The sequence below is a fragment of the Juglans microcarpa x Juglans regia genome, chromosome 7D, assembly GCF_004785595.1.
Source record: "Juglans microcarpa x Juglans regia isolate MS1-56 chromosome 7D, Jm3101_v1.0, whole genome shotgun sequence".
Taxonomy (NCBI): Eukaryota; Viridiplantae; Streptophyta; class Magnoliopsida; order Fagales; family Juglandaceae; genus Juglans; species Juglans microcarpa x Juglans regia.
The window spans coordinates 9,405,664-9,420,760 of record NC_054606.1 but is presented as its reverse complement, the minus strand read 5'-3'; the positions used below and the strand labels follow the sequence as shown (position 1 = coordinate 9,420,760).

The 15,097-nt window shown below is 34.9% G+C and overlaps 3 protein-coding genes across 6 annotated transcripts; 1 reads left to right on the top strand and 2 right to left on the bottom strand.

Moving 5' to 3' along the window:
• The first annotated feature begins 1,688 nt into the window (after positions 1-1,688).
• LOC121239868 (60S ribosomal protein L23a-like) lies at positions 1,689-4,945 on the top strand. Of its 2 annotated transcripts, none has more exons than XM_041137222.1 (4): positions 1,689-1,814; positions 1,982-2,052; positions 3,316-3,679; positions 4,669-4,945. In XM_041137222.1, the coding sequence occupies exons 2-4, from the start codon at positions 2,037-2,039 to the stop codon at positions 4,751-4,753; spliced, it is 465 nt and encodes a 154-aa protein (XP_040993156.1). In that variant the 5' UTR covers positions 1,689-1,814; positions 1,982-2,036; the 3' UTR covers positions 4,754-4,945. The 2 variants fall into 2 exon arrangements, with proteins under 2 accessions (XP_040993156.1, XP_040993155.1); XM_041137221.1 differs by having other exon boundaries at positions 1,710-1,814; positions 1,990-2,052.
• Positions 4,946-6,391: 1,446 nt separating this feature from the next.
• Positions 6,392-7,120, bottom strand: LOC121239867 (RING-H2 finger protein ATL16-like). The gene has a single exon (XM_041137220.1). The coding sequence runs from the start codon at positions 7,037-7,039 to the stop codon at positions 6,458-6,460; it is 582 nt and encodes a 193-aa protein (XP_040993154.1). The 5' UTR covers positions 7,040-7,120; the 3' UTR covers positions 6,392-6,457.
• A 2,187-nt stretch (positions 7,121-9,307) lies between these two features.
• On the bottom strand, positions 9,308-11,982 carry LOC121240009. 3 transcript variants are annotated; one of them, XM_041137439.1, is made up of 2 exons: positions 11,583-11,982; positions 9,308-10,353 (listed from the first exon to the last, which is right to left on the bottom strand). In XM_041137439.1, the coding sequence occupies exons 1-2, from the start codon at positions 11,616-11,618 to the stop codon at positions 9,430-9,432; spliced, it is 960 nt and encodes a 319-aa protein (XP_040993373.1). In that variant the 5' UTR covers positions 11,619-11,982; the 3' UTR covers positions 9,308-9,429. The 3 variants fall into 3 exon arrangements, with proteins under 3 accessions (XP_040993373.1, XP_040993372.1, XP_040993374.1); XM_041137438.1 differs by lacking the exon at positions 11,583-11,982 and adding an exon at positions 11,153-11,467; XM_041137440.1 differs by lacking the exon at positions 11,583-11,982 and adding an exon at positions 10,526-10,815.
• Between the last annotated feature and the right edge of the window lie 3,115 nt (positions 11,983-15,097).

The following is a 15,097-nucleotide window of genomic DNA, read 5'->3' as shown; positions in this document are numbered from 1 at the left end:
TGACATTTAGGTTGCGTCTAAATGTTGAAATGAGTTGAGTTGAGTTGAGTTGAGATGATAAAATATTGTTAGAATATTATTTTTTAATATTATTATTATTTCGAGATTGAAAAAGTTGAATTGTTTATTATATTTTGTATTGGAATTTAAAAAAATTATAATGATAAGTTGAGATCGTGTTATTCATAATGAATTTTATTATTCTTAGTCATTAATTGATGTGTCATATTTTAAATAATTATTTCTTTAAGTGATTGATTTATAAAATCATTTAAAATGTCTTAACTCCAATAACTGAAATTAACAAAATAAGAATAAATAGTATTACACTTTGTTCTTTCACTCTTTCCTTTAAAGGGTGCTACCCGCACCCGGGATGCCCCTATTCCACCCTTGCCCATGGAGACAGTTTGGGCCCACTGTATCTTGGCACTGACCCCGGTAGGCGGGTGCCCCTGTCTGGATGCTGGGGGTGGATTGGCCCTATGATCTCCACCCACCCAAGGCGAAAAAGCTAAAAATAATCGAAAAATGCTAAAAATTTCAATATAACTAAAAATCCACATTCATCCACAACAAATCAGAAAAACTAAAAATAAAACAAAAAATCTAAGCAAACTCTACAAAGAACCACGGCTACGAATAGTCGTGAGTTTCTTTGCAAATCCACAACCATTTGATTCTGTGCTTCAAGAAAGAGGAGAAGAAAAAGTGGAGGAAGAGTCGAGGAGGAGAGGGAGGGAGGGAGGGAGAGAGAGAGAGAGAGAGAGAGAGGGGAAAACTAGACTAAGGAAGGAAAGCGAGACAGAGAGGGGAAAGGGAGAGATAGGAGGAGGCAAAATGTTAGGTTTTAATTAAACCTAACCCTAAACAATATCGATTTTAAATAAAACTTAAGTAAAACGACATCATTTTATTAAAGAAAAATATTCTTTAAACATATAGGTATATATATATATATATATATAGGACCTGGGCTGTGTGGACGAAGTAAACCCTGGGCGACCTTGGGCCCAACTCGAATCCCGCCCCCGTCTCCCAACTGCATGCAGGCATTTGCATGCACACCCTCATTTGCGGACATGGGTCCTCGCATCGATCAAGCAAATGCCAAAAGGGCTGGGGTGGCCAATGGTGCCCCACCGCCCAATCCTATTTTCTCGAGGTCGATATTTTCTTCAAACAACACAATTGATGTAGAAATGGAAAAGGAAAATGATATAAACAACAATTTTTGCAACTTTTTTATACTATATTTTAAATGAAATGTATTATTTAATAATATTATTTTATCTAAGTATGGTTGATTATGGTAAGTTGTAACAAAATTAGAATAATGCCAGTATGTCATCTCATTTTGATCATTCATGTATATAATTTTATTTACTTTGATTAAAAAAATGACTATTAACATATTAATATTTTTTCCAAAATATTTAAAGATATTAAAAAATAAAAAATAAAAAAGATAGAGTTTGAGAACTGTTATATTAACCGAAAAAACATCCCTATTTTACTTTTTTATTTTTCTTTTTTTTTCATATATTTTTTTTTGTCATCATAAATATTTTTTAAAAAAATAAAAAATTCACAATATCATTAAAAAATACTCTTTAATCACTAAAAAAAAAAAATCATTCGAAACACAAATTCGGGTCACATATTCGGGATAAAAAGCATTTCTCATAGAGTTTTGCCTACGCCGGCAGCCTAGCAACTCGTAAAATTACCTATATCATTAGTCAACTTTCATCTATATAACCCCCCGTCTCCCAAACCCTAGAGACTGCCCGTCCGCTGCTTCCCTTGTACCGGTCTCTCTCTCTCTCTCTCTCTCTCTCTCTCCCTCCCTCCCTCCCTCCCTCCCTGTCCGTGAGCGTGTAAAACAATTTAAGTTACACTTGTTGAAGGCTCAGCTTTGTGTCATGTTATTGGAGATTTTTTATTTAGAGGGCTAACCTTTGTATGCTGTATTTTGTAGCGACTCAGGTTCTCAAAAGGGTCCTAGAGAGGGTTTTCTTCCGATTCATCAACCAATGGCTCCTGCTAAAGGTACTAGATTCGGTCACCACATCTACTTTGGTCTTATTGTTTTCATTTCCTTGCAATTTCTTTTGCTTCTTGCTATCTTTCAGTAACTACTTGTTTGATTGCTGTGAAAGTTGAGTGGACCACAATGACGATGCTGTAAATATTACGTGTAATGAGCTACACTGATTTTGCTTTGCAATCTTATGTTTAATATAGAACAAAGTCCGTTTTGTTTTCCGTGATATTGTATGTTTATATATGAGCGAGTTCTACGATTTATTGTATTGTTGTTTCTTGGCATACTGTCATTTAAATAAGATTTCTTTGGCATTCTTTTTTTTTATTGTTATTTATGCTTTTGTTACTGTTTTAAATTTATTAATTTCTTGTTTCATCTTGGTGACTATATATATCTTCATCCCATTTTGAGAAAGGATACGCGAATGGAGGAGTTATTAAAAGTATGCCTTATAGCCAGAAACTGAACAAGGAATTTTTTTTTTTTTTTTTTATAAGTAGAAACTGAACAAGGAATTGAACTTAACTGAGCAAAAACTTGTGCATACACTTAGTTCAAATATGTCCCCATGCTTATATTTAGACTAGGTATTCACGAGATTTCACCCCATAGAAGTGTTGGGAGTGTTGCTATCGGTGGTATCTTTGCACAGCTTGATGTTAGAAGTATGAGATATGTGGTAATTGCATAACCATTCAGTGGGGAAGAAAATGGTGGTGGTTTTTGGAGGGGAATGAAATGCTTGTATTTTTAGGCGCAAGAATATTCTGTGGTGGGTGGAGTGAATCTCTTAGATCTCTTGCTTCAACCAGTTGTTTATTTTACTTTAATTTAGGGATTTTGTTTCTCTTTCGGCGTTTAACACCTATATTTCATATTTCACACCTACTTTTAGTGTTGCCTTCTGCCTATTAACAAACTACCACATAAGAAAGGTGTGGTAGTTGGATAATCAACGTAAAACGAATTGAGTAAGGTGTATCTGTAACTGCCTAATCAGAGTTGATGATACATATTCAGCTCTAGTCACTAAAGATAAGAGTGTGTGTGTGTGTGTGTGTGTGTTGATTTCTACGTGTATTGTTGTCTCGTTCATGCAGGATATGGAGTAAAGTATATTGGTTTGACAAAACTGTGATTGTTGTCTGGGATGACATTTATGCATTGATTTATCATAGACCCTCTTTTAGCATGAATTGAAAATTCAATTATTCTGGCTCCATACTTTATTCTGCAACTTAATGGAGTGTGCATGTCTTATGCAGTTGACAGTTCCAAAAAGGGTGATCCGAAGGCACAGGCTTTGAAGACTGCTAAAGCTGTGAAAACAGGTCCAACCTTTAAGAAGAAGGCTAAGAAGATACGAACATCAGTTACCTTTCACCGGCCAAAGACATTGAAGAAGGAGAGGAATCCTAAGTATCCTCGAATTAGTGCTCCACCAAGGAACAAGCTTGATCATTATCAGATTCTCAAATATCCCCTCACTACTGAATCCGCAATGAAGAAGATTGAAGATAACAACACTTTGGTTTTCATTGTTGACATCCGTGCTGACAAGAAGAAGATCAAGGGTGCTGTCAAGAAGATGTATGATATTCAGGCTAAGAAAGTGAATACTTTGATCAGGTGAGCCTTTCGTATTACCAGATAACTGTCGGTATTTCTCCTTTTCTTATCACAATTGTTAGATGGAAAAGAACAGGATGGTGTGTAAAATGAATCAATTCCACAACCATAGATTTTTACTTGTAAACAAAAAATCTTGTATTTAGTTTGCTCATTGTAAAGTACTCCAATTACTCTGTAGTAGTTCTCATTGCTATATTCTTTCCAAAACTAATTGTTGCACACATTTTTTAGTAGCATGTGCCTTAATAATTTCTCTTATTCTGGATTGGTATTAAAATTTTGAGAAATTTCTGATAATGATGCCAGTTCCACCTATAGCATGTTTCCACCTGTCTGAAACAAAAAGGTTTCTTATGCAGTGTTTAAAAGACATGGCTGCCTTTCTTTTTTATGGATGCAAATTTGATCTCTAGATAATAGATCTGGAAACTTGAAATGTTGCACGTACATAGAGGGGTGCAACACATGGAATACGTCATTTCGAACCCTTGTGTCTTGTAACTGGCTCTACTCCTGTTGTCCTGTAAGAACTCTTTGGTGAAATATATGCTACTTCATATGCTTTTCAGTTTTCATGGTTTTAATTCTATTATACTTGTTTACTTTTTTACGTTACTGGCCTTAGTTATAAGTTGAGCCAGTTAACTGAAGTGGACTCTATTCCAGATTGTGGGGACAAATAATATTGCTCAATTGTGGTTCTGTTTGGTATAATTGAGTTTGAAAATGTCAAATTTGACTGTTGGAACTTGGAAGTGTGTTTCTTCAGAGTTGATTTTAAGTGAATTTTAGTATGCATCACATGGGGTTTTACTTGACGTTGGCTACCCATTTTTTGCAAGGGTACTGGTTTACAAAGTTATGTAATTTCATTATTGTTTGTTATACATGTTTAAACAGCTTCCAGTGTGTCTTTTTACTTATTTTTTTCCAATCTCTCTGGAATATAGTCAGATTCTTATCTTTATATACTTCCTATAATACAGGCCTGATGGTACCAAGAAGGCCTATGTTAGATTGACACCAGACTACGATGCCTTGGATGTGGCAAACAAAATTGGTATTATCTGAGGTAGTGTCTGGCATCCTCTTTTGTAGCTTTTTCTTTTGTGTTTTCAATTTAAGGAGTAAGTTCTGTTGGCACTATAAACAGCGAGATTTTGAGAACTAGTTTTAAGAGTTGTAATCTTGTGTCATTTATTGTTTATGTTTGTCTTTTATTATTAATTGATAAATTAACAAGGTAGGCTTGAAGTTATGGTTGACTTGGTGATGTGAATCTTTTGCATACATGCGACCTTTTGTGAAACTAATAGGTTTGGATAATGAGTTGAGTTGAGATGAAAGTTAAACGTTGAATAAAATATTGTTATAATATTATTTTTTAATATTATTATTATTTTGGGATTTGAAAAAGTTAAATTGTGTTTATTATATTTTATGTGAGAATTTGTGAAAGTTGTAATAATGAGATGAGATCGGTTGAAAGTGTTTCTCAATCCAAAACCTAACCTAACTCTTTCAGATGATATTCGGAGAAAAACCAGTCATCAGTAAATTCAAAATTTATTTGTGCCCAACTATTAATTACCTTACTTGGTTCGAGTACTGAGTAGTCCGTCTTAGAAGAGGAAGATTTATTTTTTGTTCTTGCTGATGCAAAATCTACTTTGGAAACAAGCACCGGAAATATTAAAAACTGGGAAAGCGCCAATTATTGTGAATAATTGGTGTCAATGTTGCAACCAAATTATAAGGTTTTGCGTCACCTTGCATTTTGTTAATCCTAGCTACATATCTTCTTAATTCGAGTCATGGGTTTAAGGCTCACCCGCATTGCAAGATAAAACATGCCAGCTTATTTTTCATTTGCATGGCTACGTTCACCCATGGTTAAGCAACGGGTGCACCTGGTTTGCTGAAAGTCTGCATTATACGCAGGTTTCCTGTTATATTTGGATGGTAATTCACAGTTTCGGGACTGAGATATGAATCATCTAATTCCGGTTGATTTTGTTTATCCTCCCTCATCTTATGATATTCAGCTTCATAGCTGAGTTATCGAAAGTCTTGGAACCTTTATATTTCTATGGTTTGGAAGAAGACTCGTGTAAAGTTTCGGTTGGTATTACCATGGTAATTTCAACAAAATCAACAATTATAACTACCTCATCAAAATCGCCAATTATCTTTAAAAAGCTTGACTTCATGAATCAAATCAACTGGGGTTAGTGTTAGAATTGTGGAACGGAGGGCCTTGTAATGCGTTGTCCTTTCTTGGAAAAAGGTCCTCGGAAATTCGGAATATCCAGCATCGTGTGAAAAGAAAGATTCATGGTGTATAGCGAGATCATGAGCACGTGGTCTGCAGGGAGGACAGCTTGATTGAGACTCAAACCAAATTTCAGTGCGAGGAACGTCATGGAAGGCATTCTGTTTCGATCAGCTCCAATTTTTTTTTTCATATTTCTAATCATGGATTTAAGATTTATTTCAATGACATGATAAAAATATAAATTTGCCAGATCATTTTTCACGTACACCACTGCTGCAAATCGGCATTGTACTCGAAATTTCGTGTTACATTAGAGAAACCAGTATGTTTTCATAAGCTGATTTTCGCAAGACTATGATGTACATTATCTTGTTTGTTCAACAGGATAATACAACCCCTGAAACTTGTAGTTTTCAAGGCTGTCCTGTAGATTTGCTGTTAGCCAAACTCCCCAAAGTTGAATCTCATTCAATGAACAACTCCATTGGGTAAAAACCAAATCAACTGGCGCCGTTAGAGAATTCATGTCTCGGTCCTGAGTCTGCTATGATTGTAGAATGTAGAATCTGGTAACGTGCTGCCCTTTCATGGAAAAAGTCTTCCCTCCTTAGAGTTTCCAGCATTGTGTGCAGAGAAATAGAAGATTCATGATGGATATCGACATCATAGACATGCGATCTGCACAGAGGACAATTAGAGTGAGACTGAAACCAAGTGTCTATGCAAGGAACATGGAAGGCATGAGTGCAGTTGGGTAGATGTTTTAGCCACTGCCCTTCTTCGAACTCACCCAAGCAAACTGCACACTCTGTGTTTCTTTCCGTGTCTTCTCCTTCATTCTTCTTCTCAAATTGAGTGATGGGAATAGAGTTCAGGACGGAAGATTCCAATCCATGGCTGTGAAACTGTAGGGAAAGATCATCGGATTCAGGGTCGGCCTCGTTCATAAGCTGCCTTCTATCTCGGTTTCTAGAGGTCGCACCACGAAATGCAAGGCAGACACTTTTGAGTATACTGTAGTAACTGCACAGCAGAACAATGGTGCAAACACTTGCAATGAAGGAAATTTCCCATTTATTCATGGGTGAATTTTTGTAGATAGGAACATAAAAGGGCAGAGGTTAAAGTGAAGGACTTTGCCTATGTTTAATGTTTGGAGATATTTTTGCGTTTGGGAGGAAATGGGGTTGTTGATTAGATCGAAGCAGACTAGATATGGACATGCAAACGGTAGGTGATAATATTGAGGAAACCCTATTGTATGAGCCGCCAAAATGTTTATAGGGCCATCTATGTAGGGATTCTCTTCTTGTTTACTCCCACACCCCTACATGTACAGCCTCAATACTCATGCTTTGGCAATAAAGACATGCATGCGGCTGAGTCTGCTACTTGATGACAGATAACGGATAAATATATATATATATATATATATATATATATATATATATGGTTTTCTTGGTCCAGGCCCCTTTCCAGAGTTCGCAAGCTGTCTTGTTTTCTAGGAGAATGTCGTCTGGTTTGTTGTGAGATTTCCAGTCTGCTTGATAATCATTCCTATATATAAATCCCCTTTAAGAGTAAGGTCAGCCGTTCAGATTAGCTTCTGCCGCACTCGCAAACTTCTCCAGCGTCCAGAGTGAACATTACATTGAGTGAGACTGAAACCAAGTGGGCAGCAAGAATTAGGAAAGGCATCTTTCAACCTGGTTTCATGAAAACGTTAGATCAGGAATTGGAAGTATGTAGCAGAGCCGTTTCGAGTATGCAGTAGTAACTGATGGGATAAAAGATGGTGCAAACTGCAAAAGTAGACACCAAGGAAACTTTCCATGTGAAGAATCAAGTCTTGGAGATCAGTATGGACTTGAATGAGTGCAGCATGCTATGCCCAAATTTTGTAGACCGGTACAAAAAGATGTCAGACTAAAGTTTCCAAAAAACTTCAATGAATTTTTGCTGCAATGCATTGGGGAGCCTTTATATTCCTAGAAAACATCATCCAGAGAGCCTCAACGAATCTCAAAACTACTGGAGATGGATCATTGGATGCCATGATTTGTACAGTCCACCAACAGTTGAAGCAACCCACCAACAGTTTCTTATTAACAAGTTGAAAGTTCTCTTCTGCTTACAGATAATTGTCATAATAAAAAAGTGACTGATTTCCAGAGATTGAATTCATGCCTTCAACTTTTAAAACTTGACTAGACGCTAAACATAAAATGATTCGTACAAACTTAAAGTGGGCAAGTTTCATCCAGTCACTTTGAAAAAAGTAGGACACACCCAAGACCTACATGAAAAAATAAATTTTTTCATTGGTTTATATCAGCTTCTATTCATCCTCATATCCCATGCTGACAGTTTTTTTTCATAAGATGTGGGATGTGGGATGGTGAATAGTGACTGATAAAAAAAAATATTATTTTTCATGATGAACTTTACTTTTTTTTCAAAAAAATTGCACGAGACATCCTCAAATAATCATTACAAGCAAAATTTTTATCTGATAACCGTGAAGCAAAAACCATGATGCAAAAAAGAACAAAGAAAGTTCTCATTAAAATAACATACCATATTTAAATCAAAAGAAAAAATATATAGATTATTTGATACTATTCACAACTTTTGCAAGACTATGTAACAAATATTAGTTTTCTTTTGAATTCATTTAAATTTTGTTTGACTTTGATGTGTTTGAATTTTAAAAAAATTACTATATTAAGAAGTTATGTAATAAATGTATTTGTGAGAGGATTGCGTACCTTACCAAAGTAAAACTCTATTATTTCAAAATTATATAGAAAATCAGTAATATCGGTTATAAAACTAAAAAGGAATGAAAAGAAAAAGACTAAAAAACTAAATATTAATAAATTAATTATATAAATTGTTTTTCAATTTACAAATTCATGGTAACATGACATATAGAATTTACTTTTGTTTGATGGATCTAACGGAAGTGAATTGTCACATCTGATGTGCTTATTTTATAAAATTTGCTCTCGTCACTAATCTCATACTGAAGAAGTCTGTGACTCTATGAACAAGAACATGCAAGCAACCATTTGCAAACAACTGCAATTAAAGATTCTTTTAGCACCGAATGAATTTCGTCTTTTGTATACAGAAGTAAAACCCTTCTCCTTTTTGCTTTGTTGCATCTAGTTTCCATGTGTAATTCCAACGTCAAAATCCTTAGTACTCTGATTCAGCACTAGCATCTTGCTGCTGCATTATCTTTCAGCACACTTTAATGTGTTTCTAGTTTTTGCTCGAACTTCTTCATTTCTCGTCTCAGAATCAAATGGAAATGTGCGATTTTGAGGTACAATTTAAAAAAAGGATAAACCCAAGTTAAAGAGAGCTATCTCATTCAAAACTCAAACCCAAAAAAAAAGTATCCCATTTACACCATCAACCACTGAAAATTGGTTTTTCTACACAAGAGAAGCAAAGTCTAGCGATTTCATTGAAACCTTTGCCGCTTGGATTCTGGGATATGATTGTTAAAACTAGCACAAGAAGTCAATAGCCGTGGATTGCTCAAACAGGAAGAAGAAGGATCGGCACAAAAATTTATCAGAGAGGCAGAACAAGCTTGGGAACTCCCACGAGACATTACAGGATATGGGGATGAGCTCTGTGTTTTCTGAATCCCAAAGCTTGCATTTGCAGCAGATTTAAAACTGATATTTGCAGTTTCACAACCCTCAATGGAAACAGGAGGGATTTTGAATGGCTGCGAAGGAGGAGGATTTCTCCAACGAGGAAGTGGCCCTGCAACAATCAGTGTCTGAAGTAAAGGGCCGGCATCCATCACAGCCTGCAGGAGTTTTCCCTTTTCAGGGAGAGCTTTTCCTTTAACAAGATTCTCGATCACTTCAGAATCCGGATCGATCTTTACCTTTCCTGAAGAGGCTAAGCCTGGGGAAACATAGCCACTACTATACTTATGAACAAGATGCTGATTCACAAGACCCATGTTTCCTGAATCAACCACATTAATGTTGGAGAAATCCGGAGATGAAACAGCATCAAAGAACGAATCTACAGGGGAAGATCCATAAGAATGGTGGTTATGTGTTTCAGACAGACTGTTAGATTCTGTAATGCTTGAGTTTGCTTTTGCAGGTATTTTTACGAGGGGACTTTCAGGTTGGACATGGGTGCGAACGCTGGGTAATTCAGTAGTGCTAGAGGGCATGAGCTTGTTCAGAAGCTTCTGCAGCTGATCTCTAGCTTCATCTCGCTCTTGGTTTGCAATCTTTAGAAGATTGAGCAAATTCTTCACGTACTCCTTGTTCTTTCTGATTTCCTCATTTGCTTCCATTTTCAATGATTCCAGTTCAAGATTGGTGTAGAAAAGCTTCAGCCTCAACTCATCCATGCTCTGACAAGTGTTCAAAACAGAGCTGTTAGTTTCAGATTGAGAGCTCATAAAATAGCAGAGCAAAAATATGAGAATTTCAGGGAACAATTGCAAAACGTAGGAACATAAATATACAGATACAGAGAAAATAGGTGCAGAGACAGAAACACATAAAAACACAAACAGAAATCACCAATTATGGAGTTCGTATTGAATGTTTTAACCGAGACGTTGAAATCGTAAAGAAGAGTTCCCAAAAGGCAAAAATATAAGCATATACCAAAGTTTTCAGAAATTGCAAAAGAATTTTAATGATTTCAGGGGGCGGAAAATCAACATCAGCCAATCATTTCAAAGGTGCCATGGACCCCGACCTCCTTTTTGAAAAATCAGAGAATCTTATTGGCATAATAGAGGCTCCAAATAAATCAGATTGATGAAAAAGTTTAAAAAAAAGGAGGAACAGTAAAACCCCAAAAAGTTTCAAGTCTTTCTTTTTGAAATTGCAGAAAAGAAAAGAAGAAAATGAAAGGAAAAAAGAATGTCACCATGACTAAACCTGCATCTGAAATCTGCATTAGACTATTTAACTTAACCCAGAGATTTCTAATGTTCTTTGTCTGAACGGACCAAAAACGTTCAATATCATGGAAGAACAAGGCTGTGACTAAATGACAAAAAAAAGTAGAAATTTTGACAATTTCCTGAAGAATGATTTGCATGCACAACACTTCAAAATTTGACTGAGAATTCCGAAAGGGGGAAACGCTTATATTCTGGAGATTTTTGTTTTTATGAGCATTATCTTCTGGAGAATTACCAAAGCAAAAAGCAACCCATTCAAGCCAACATTCTTTTCCGGAGAAGAAGAATAACTATAGCCACGCATGGTAGCATTCAAACAAAATGATGATACTCTGCATGGCAATATCCTTTCATTGGCAAAAATTAAAAAAAACCATTCTTCTCTGTCAAGAAGTACCAAAAAAACGCAAGGAAACAGCCAAACATAACAGATTCCTCACAAGTAAAGCTACGCCAATGAACTGAAACATGAATTTAGAGATAACCCGAAAGAAATTTAAATAGAATAATAGTCTCACAGTAAAAAAACGATCATAGAACATAAAACTTATGTTGGAAAAAAGAAGACGAAGAAGAAAGGTTTTAAATGACAAAACCAGAAGAAGAAAACCAACAGAAATTCAGACCGAGATCAACATGGAAACGAGGAATGAGTCAAGACCAACCTCTTGGTAACTCCACAGAGAACCAAACTCCTCCATACTCCCTCCTCAAAGTTAAAAAAAAAAAAAAAAAAAGTCCTTATTTTCAGAGAAGGAAGGCAAATGATAAGGTGTTTAGGAAGAGGGGGAGGGGAGTTCAAGAAAAGTGAATGGTGTGACTTATTTATAGAAGAACGACGAGGCATATAAGACAAGAAAAGGAGAGAGAAAGGTTTGTCAGGACGTTCCAGAGGAGGCTGTCGGCGTCTAAGAAAATTAAGGAATGCCAAAACATTTCCATCTAGAAAAATTCGGGGATTCCATTTTCTCCTCTCTGCAATATAGAAACCTTTGCCACTCTTTCAGGACCTCTGTCTCTTACTTGCAAGAGTCTCTCTCTCTCTCTCTCTCTGTGACTTTTTCTGGTCAAGAACAGAATCGGCTTATATTTTTCCATATATATACAAATCCTTCCCAAAAGAAAATTTAAACGGTCATATTGATGTTTTCCTAAGAACAAAAGAAAAAAAAAACAAAATAAGGTGGTCCAGCACTTTGCACAAGGTTGAAACTTTGATGTTTACAACTTTACGCGGTTGATTTTAGCCAAGTTTCCATCAATACCCTCTTGCAGATGGAGAGGAGTTTCCTCTGGTGGCCGCCAGAACACGAGACAAGCACCGTAGGATCATTTTTCTGTTCAGTGATTGGTTCTTTTGCAGTGGTCCACAATGCTTCCTATTGTGCCCTCGAGTTAATGAGTTCATTGGTCTTATACCCACAATATTTTGGTCTTTTACCGATTTATTTTTTTTTCTTTTGATTAGAATATTCATTTTGGTCATGGTAAAGATATATTTCAAAATTGTTTCGTAAAAAGTGTAATATCTTTAAATATTCTGATCATCTCTTGTGACCATTATTTAGGATGGGTTGACCACCGATTTGGGAGGCGTTAGCTTATCCGTGTAAAAAAATAAAAATTCGGTTGAACCAATCGACTCGGTTTGCAATCGGTCTAATCGTTACAGATTTTCATATTTTAAAAATTGATTTGCAGTTTTGAATTGAACTCGACCAATATATATATTTTAATTTTTTATATTATATATCAAATATTTTATATTATATTATATATATTATATGCTAAATTACTAATTAATATAACATGAACTTTTGATCATATTATTCATGTCTATTAATCTAAAAACTAATAAGTTAATCTCACTAATAATTATTAAGGTAATCTCACTTATAAGTTAGACATTAGACTAGCATAATTAGACACTAATAAATTAGTAATTGTTAATAATATATACTAAATTTTAACAATTAAATTTAGTGTTAAGAAAATTATAATACATGACCTCAGCAGGGGAGTTAGGGATGTAAAAAACTCACCGTTTCAAGTTTCAATGGAGTGAAGGCTTCATCAACATGATTTTCTTCATCAACTTTCCCAAGGCTAAACGCCGCGTTTCATTTAATCCACGTACGCTGTCGTGTGCGAGACCTTCCCCATTATGCCTGTATTTAGAGTGCGTTTTGATGTTGAAGTGAGTTGAGTTGAGTTGATAAAATATTATTAGAATATTATTTATTATTATTATTATTGTTTTGGAATTTAAAAAAGTTAAATTGTTTATTATATTTTGTATTGAAATTTAAAAAAATTATAATGATGAGTTGAGATGAATTGAGATGAATTATATTTCCAAACGAAGCCTCTAATTTTTCCTCTCCAAATTGGCAGTCAGTGCACCATATTCACTCTTTTAAGGGTGGCAGGTAAACCCCTTATGGATGATATTTTTCATTTTTACAATTATAAAAATAAATTTGAATGGAAATGATTAGATATATTAATCTCTTTTTAGAAAACAATGAAAGATTAATGTGTCATGAGCTCTTTGCATAGTGCTGGCTGATGCAAATTCTCGTTTGTTTTTAAAAATGAGATGAGTTGAGATTAATGTTAAAAAATTAAATAAAATATTGTTAAAATATATTTTTTAATATTATTTTTATTTTGAGAGTTAAAAAAGTTGACTTATTTATTTTATTTTATGTAAAAATTTGAAAAAATTATAATGATGGAATGAGAGATTTTCAAAATTTTGAATTGAAAACAAACCAGGCCAATTAAGCTTTATGCCAGGTTCAACTGTAAATTATATATATATATATATATGTTTTGCCACAATCTTAATTATCACATCTTAATAAAAATGTACTACATATAATTACAGTTTTTTTTTTTATAAATTAGAATGCATATTATATAATAATAGATGATATATAATTCGAGAATGTGAATAAACAACGAGAGAGAGAGAAAAAAAAGAATGAAGTTATGAACAGTGGCCCACCGTTTCTTCCTAAGTACTATATCATAGTTTTCAAGCTTTGAATTATTGAACATTTATTTTTCAGTACTATACACGACGACATCAAACGCAATATAATATAATATAATTATATATGTTTAATTTTGTTTTTAATCATTTTGTCCATTAATAATTAATAAGATTATCTTCCTAGGGTTATACTAGATTGCATTCTGAACTGCCCAAGAAAACTGAAACCAACCATCTAATTATATGGTTGACTTATTATATATGCATTATATTATTATTATTATTATTATTGTAATCTATTGTGCGACATGATGATCCACATGATCTCAGATTATTTTTTAAATTTCAATCTCCATGATTTAGATCATGAATGTTTTTTTTTTTTTAAATCAAACAACTCTGCTTCGATTCATCAAAAGTTGACAATACAATCTTGTCCCGGAGTATAAAACTAAAATGGCCTTCAGGACCATCTTCTATCCAAACTACCTCCTCATTTACATTGTATGCATAATTTGCTAAAAAATATGCTACCTTGTTTGCTTCTCTGTATGTATGTGTAACTGACCACATAGGTCTATGTACTAACAGCTCTCTACAATCTGCTATAACCTGACCGTTCCACTCCCAATTTTCATCTGCACAGTTAACAGCCTTGACAACCTCCAAAGCATCCCCTTCAAACACAGCCTTCCCAATATTGAGTTCTAAGCACAACTTCAAAGCTCTCTACAAAGTTATTGTCTCTGCAACAACAGAAGAATTAACATGTATTTTTTTCAGGCCAAGAGAAACAAGAACATCCCCTGCTGCATCTCTTATAATCACACCAGCTCCCATTATCATGTTTTTCTTATCAAAAGCTGCGTCCCAATTTACTTTCACTACTCCTTCCCTTGGTGCCTTCCACTTTGCAAGCTCTATTCCTCCTCTGCCGTTGCTTGTAGTTCTACTGCTACTTGCTGCTACATGTTGTCCTTGAGCACTTTGATACTCCTCTATGCTATGTTTGGCTTGGGAAAAAATGGCTTTTGGATTAGAAAAACCATTTTCAAAAACAAATTTGTTTCTTCTCAACCACATGTTTCGAAACACAGTAGCTACTAGGGCCAGCTCTTCTTTATTCAACTTCTCCGCCATTTTCCTCTATGCTACCCCAATATCCTCTTCTCCACCAACCCA

What these genes read in the sequence shown, in the direction of transcription:
- LOC121239868 (XM_041137222.1), top strand. An exon ending in AAAGTGAATACTTTGATCAG is followed by an intron (nt 3,680 to 4,668) that starts GTGAGCCTTTCG and finishes CCTATAATACAG; the next exon opens with GCCTGATGGTACCAAGAAGG.
- LOC121239867 (XM_041137220.1), bottom strand. Translation starts at nt 7,039, where the DNA reads ATGAATAAATGGGAAATTTCCTTCATTGCAAGTGTTTGCACCATTGTT.
- LOC121240009 (XM_041137438.1), bottom strand. Translation starts at nt 11,221, where the DNA reads ATGCGTGGCTATAGTTATTCTTCTTCTCCGGAAAAGAATGTTGGCTTG. An exon ending in ATGGGTTGCTTTTTGCTTTG is followed by an intron (nt 10,354 to 11,152) that starts GTAATTCTCCAG and finishes AACACTTGTCAG; the next exon opens with AGCATGGATGAGTTGAGGCT.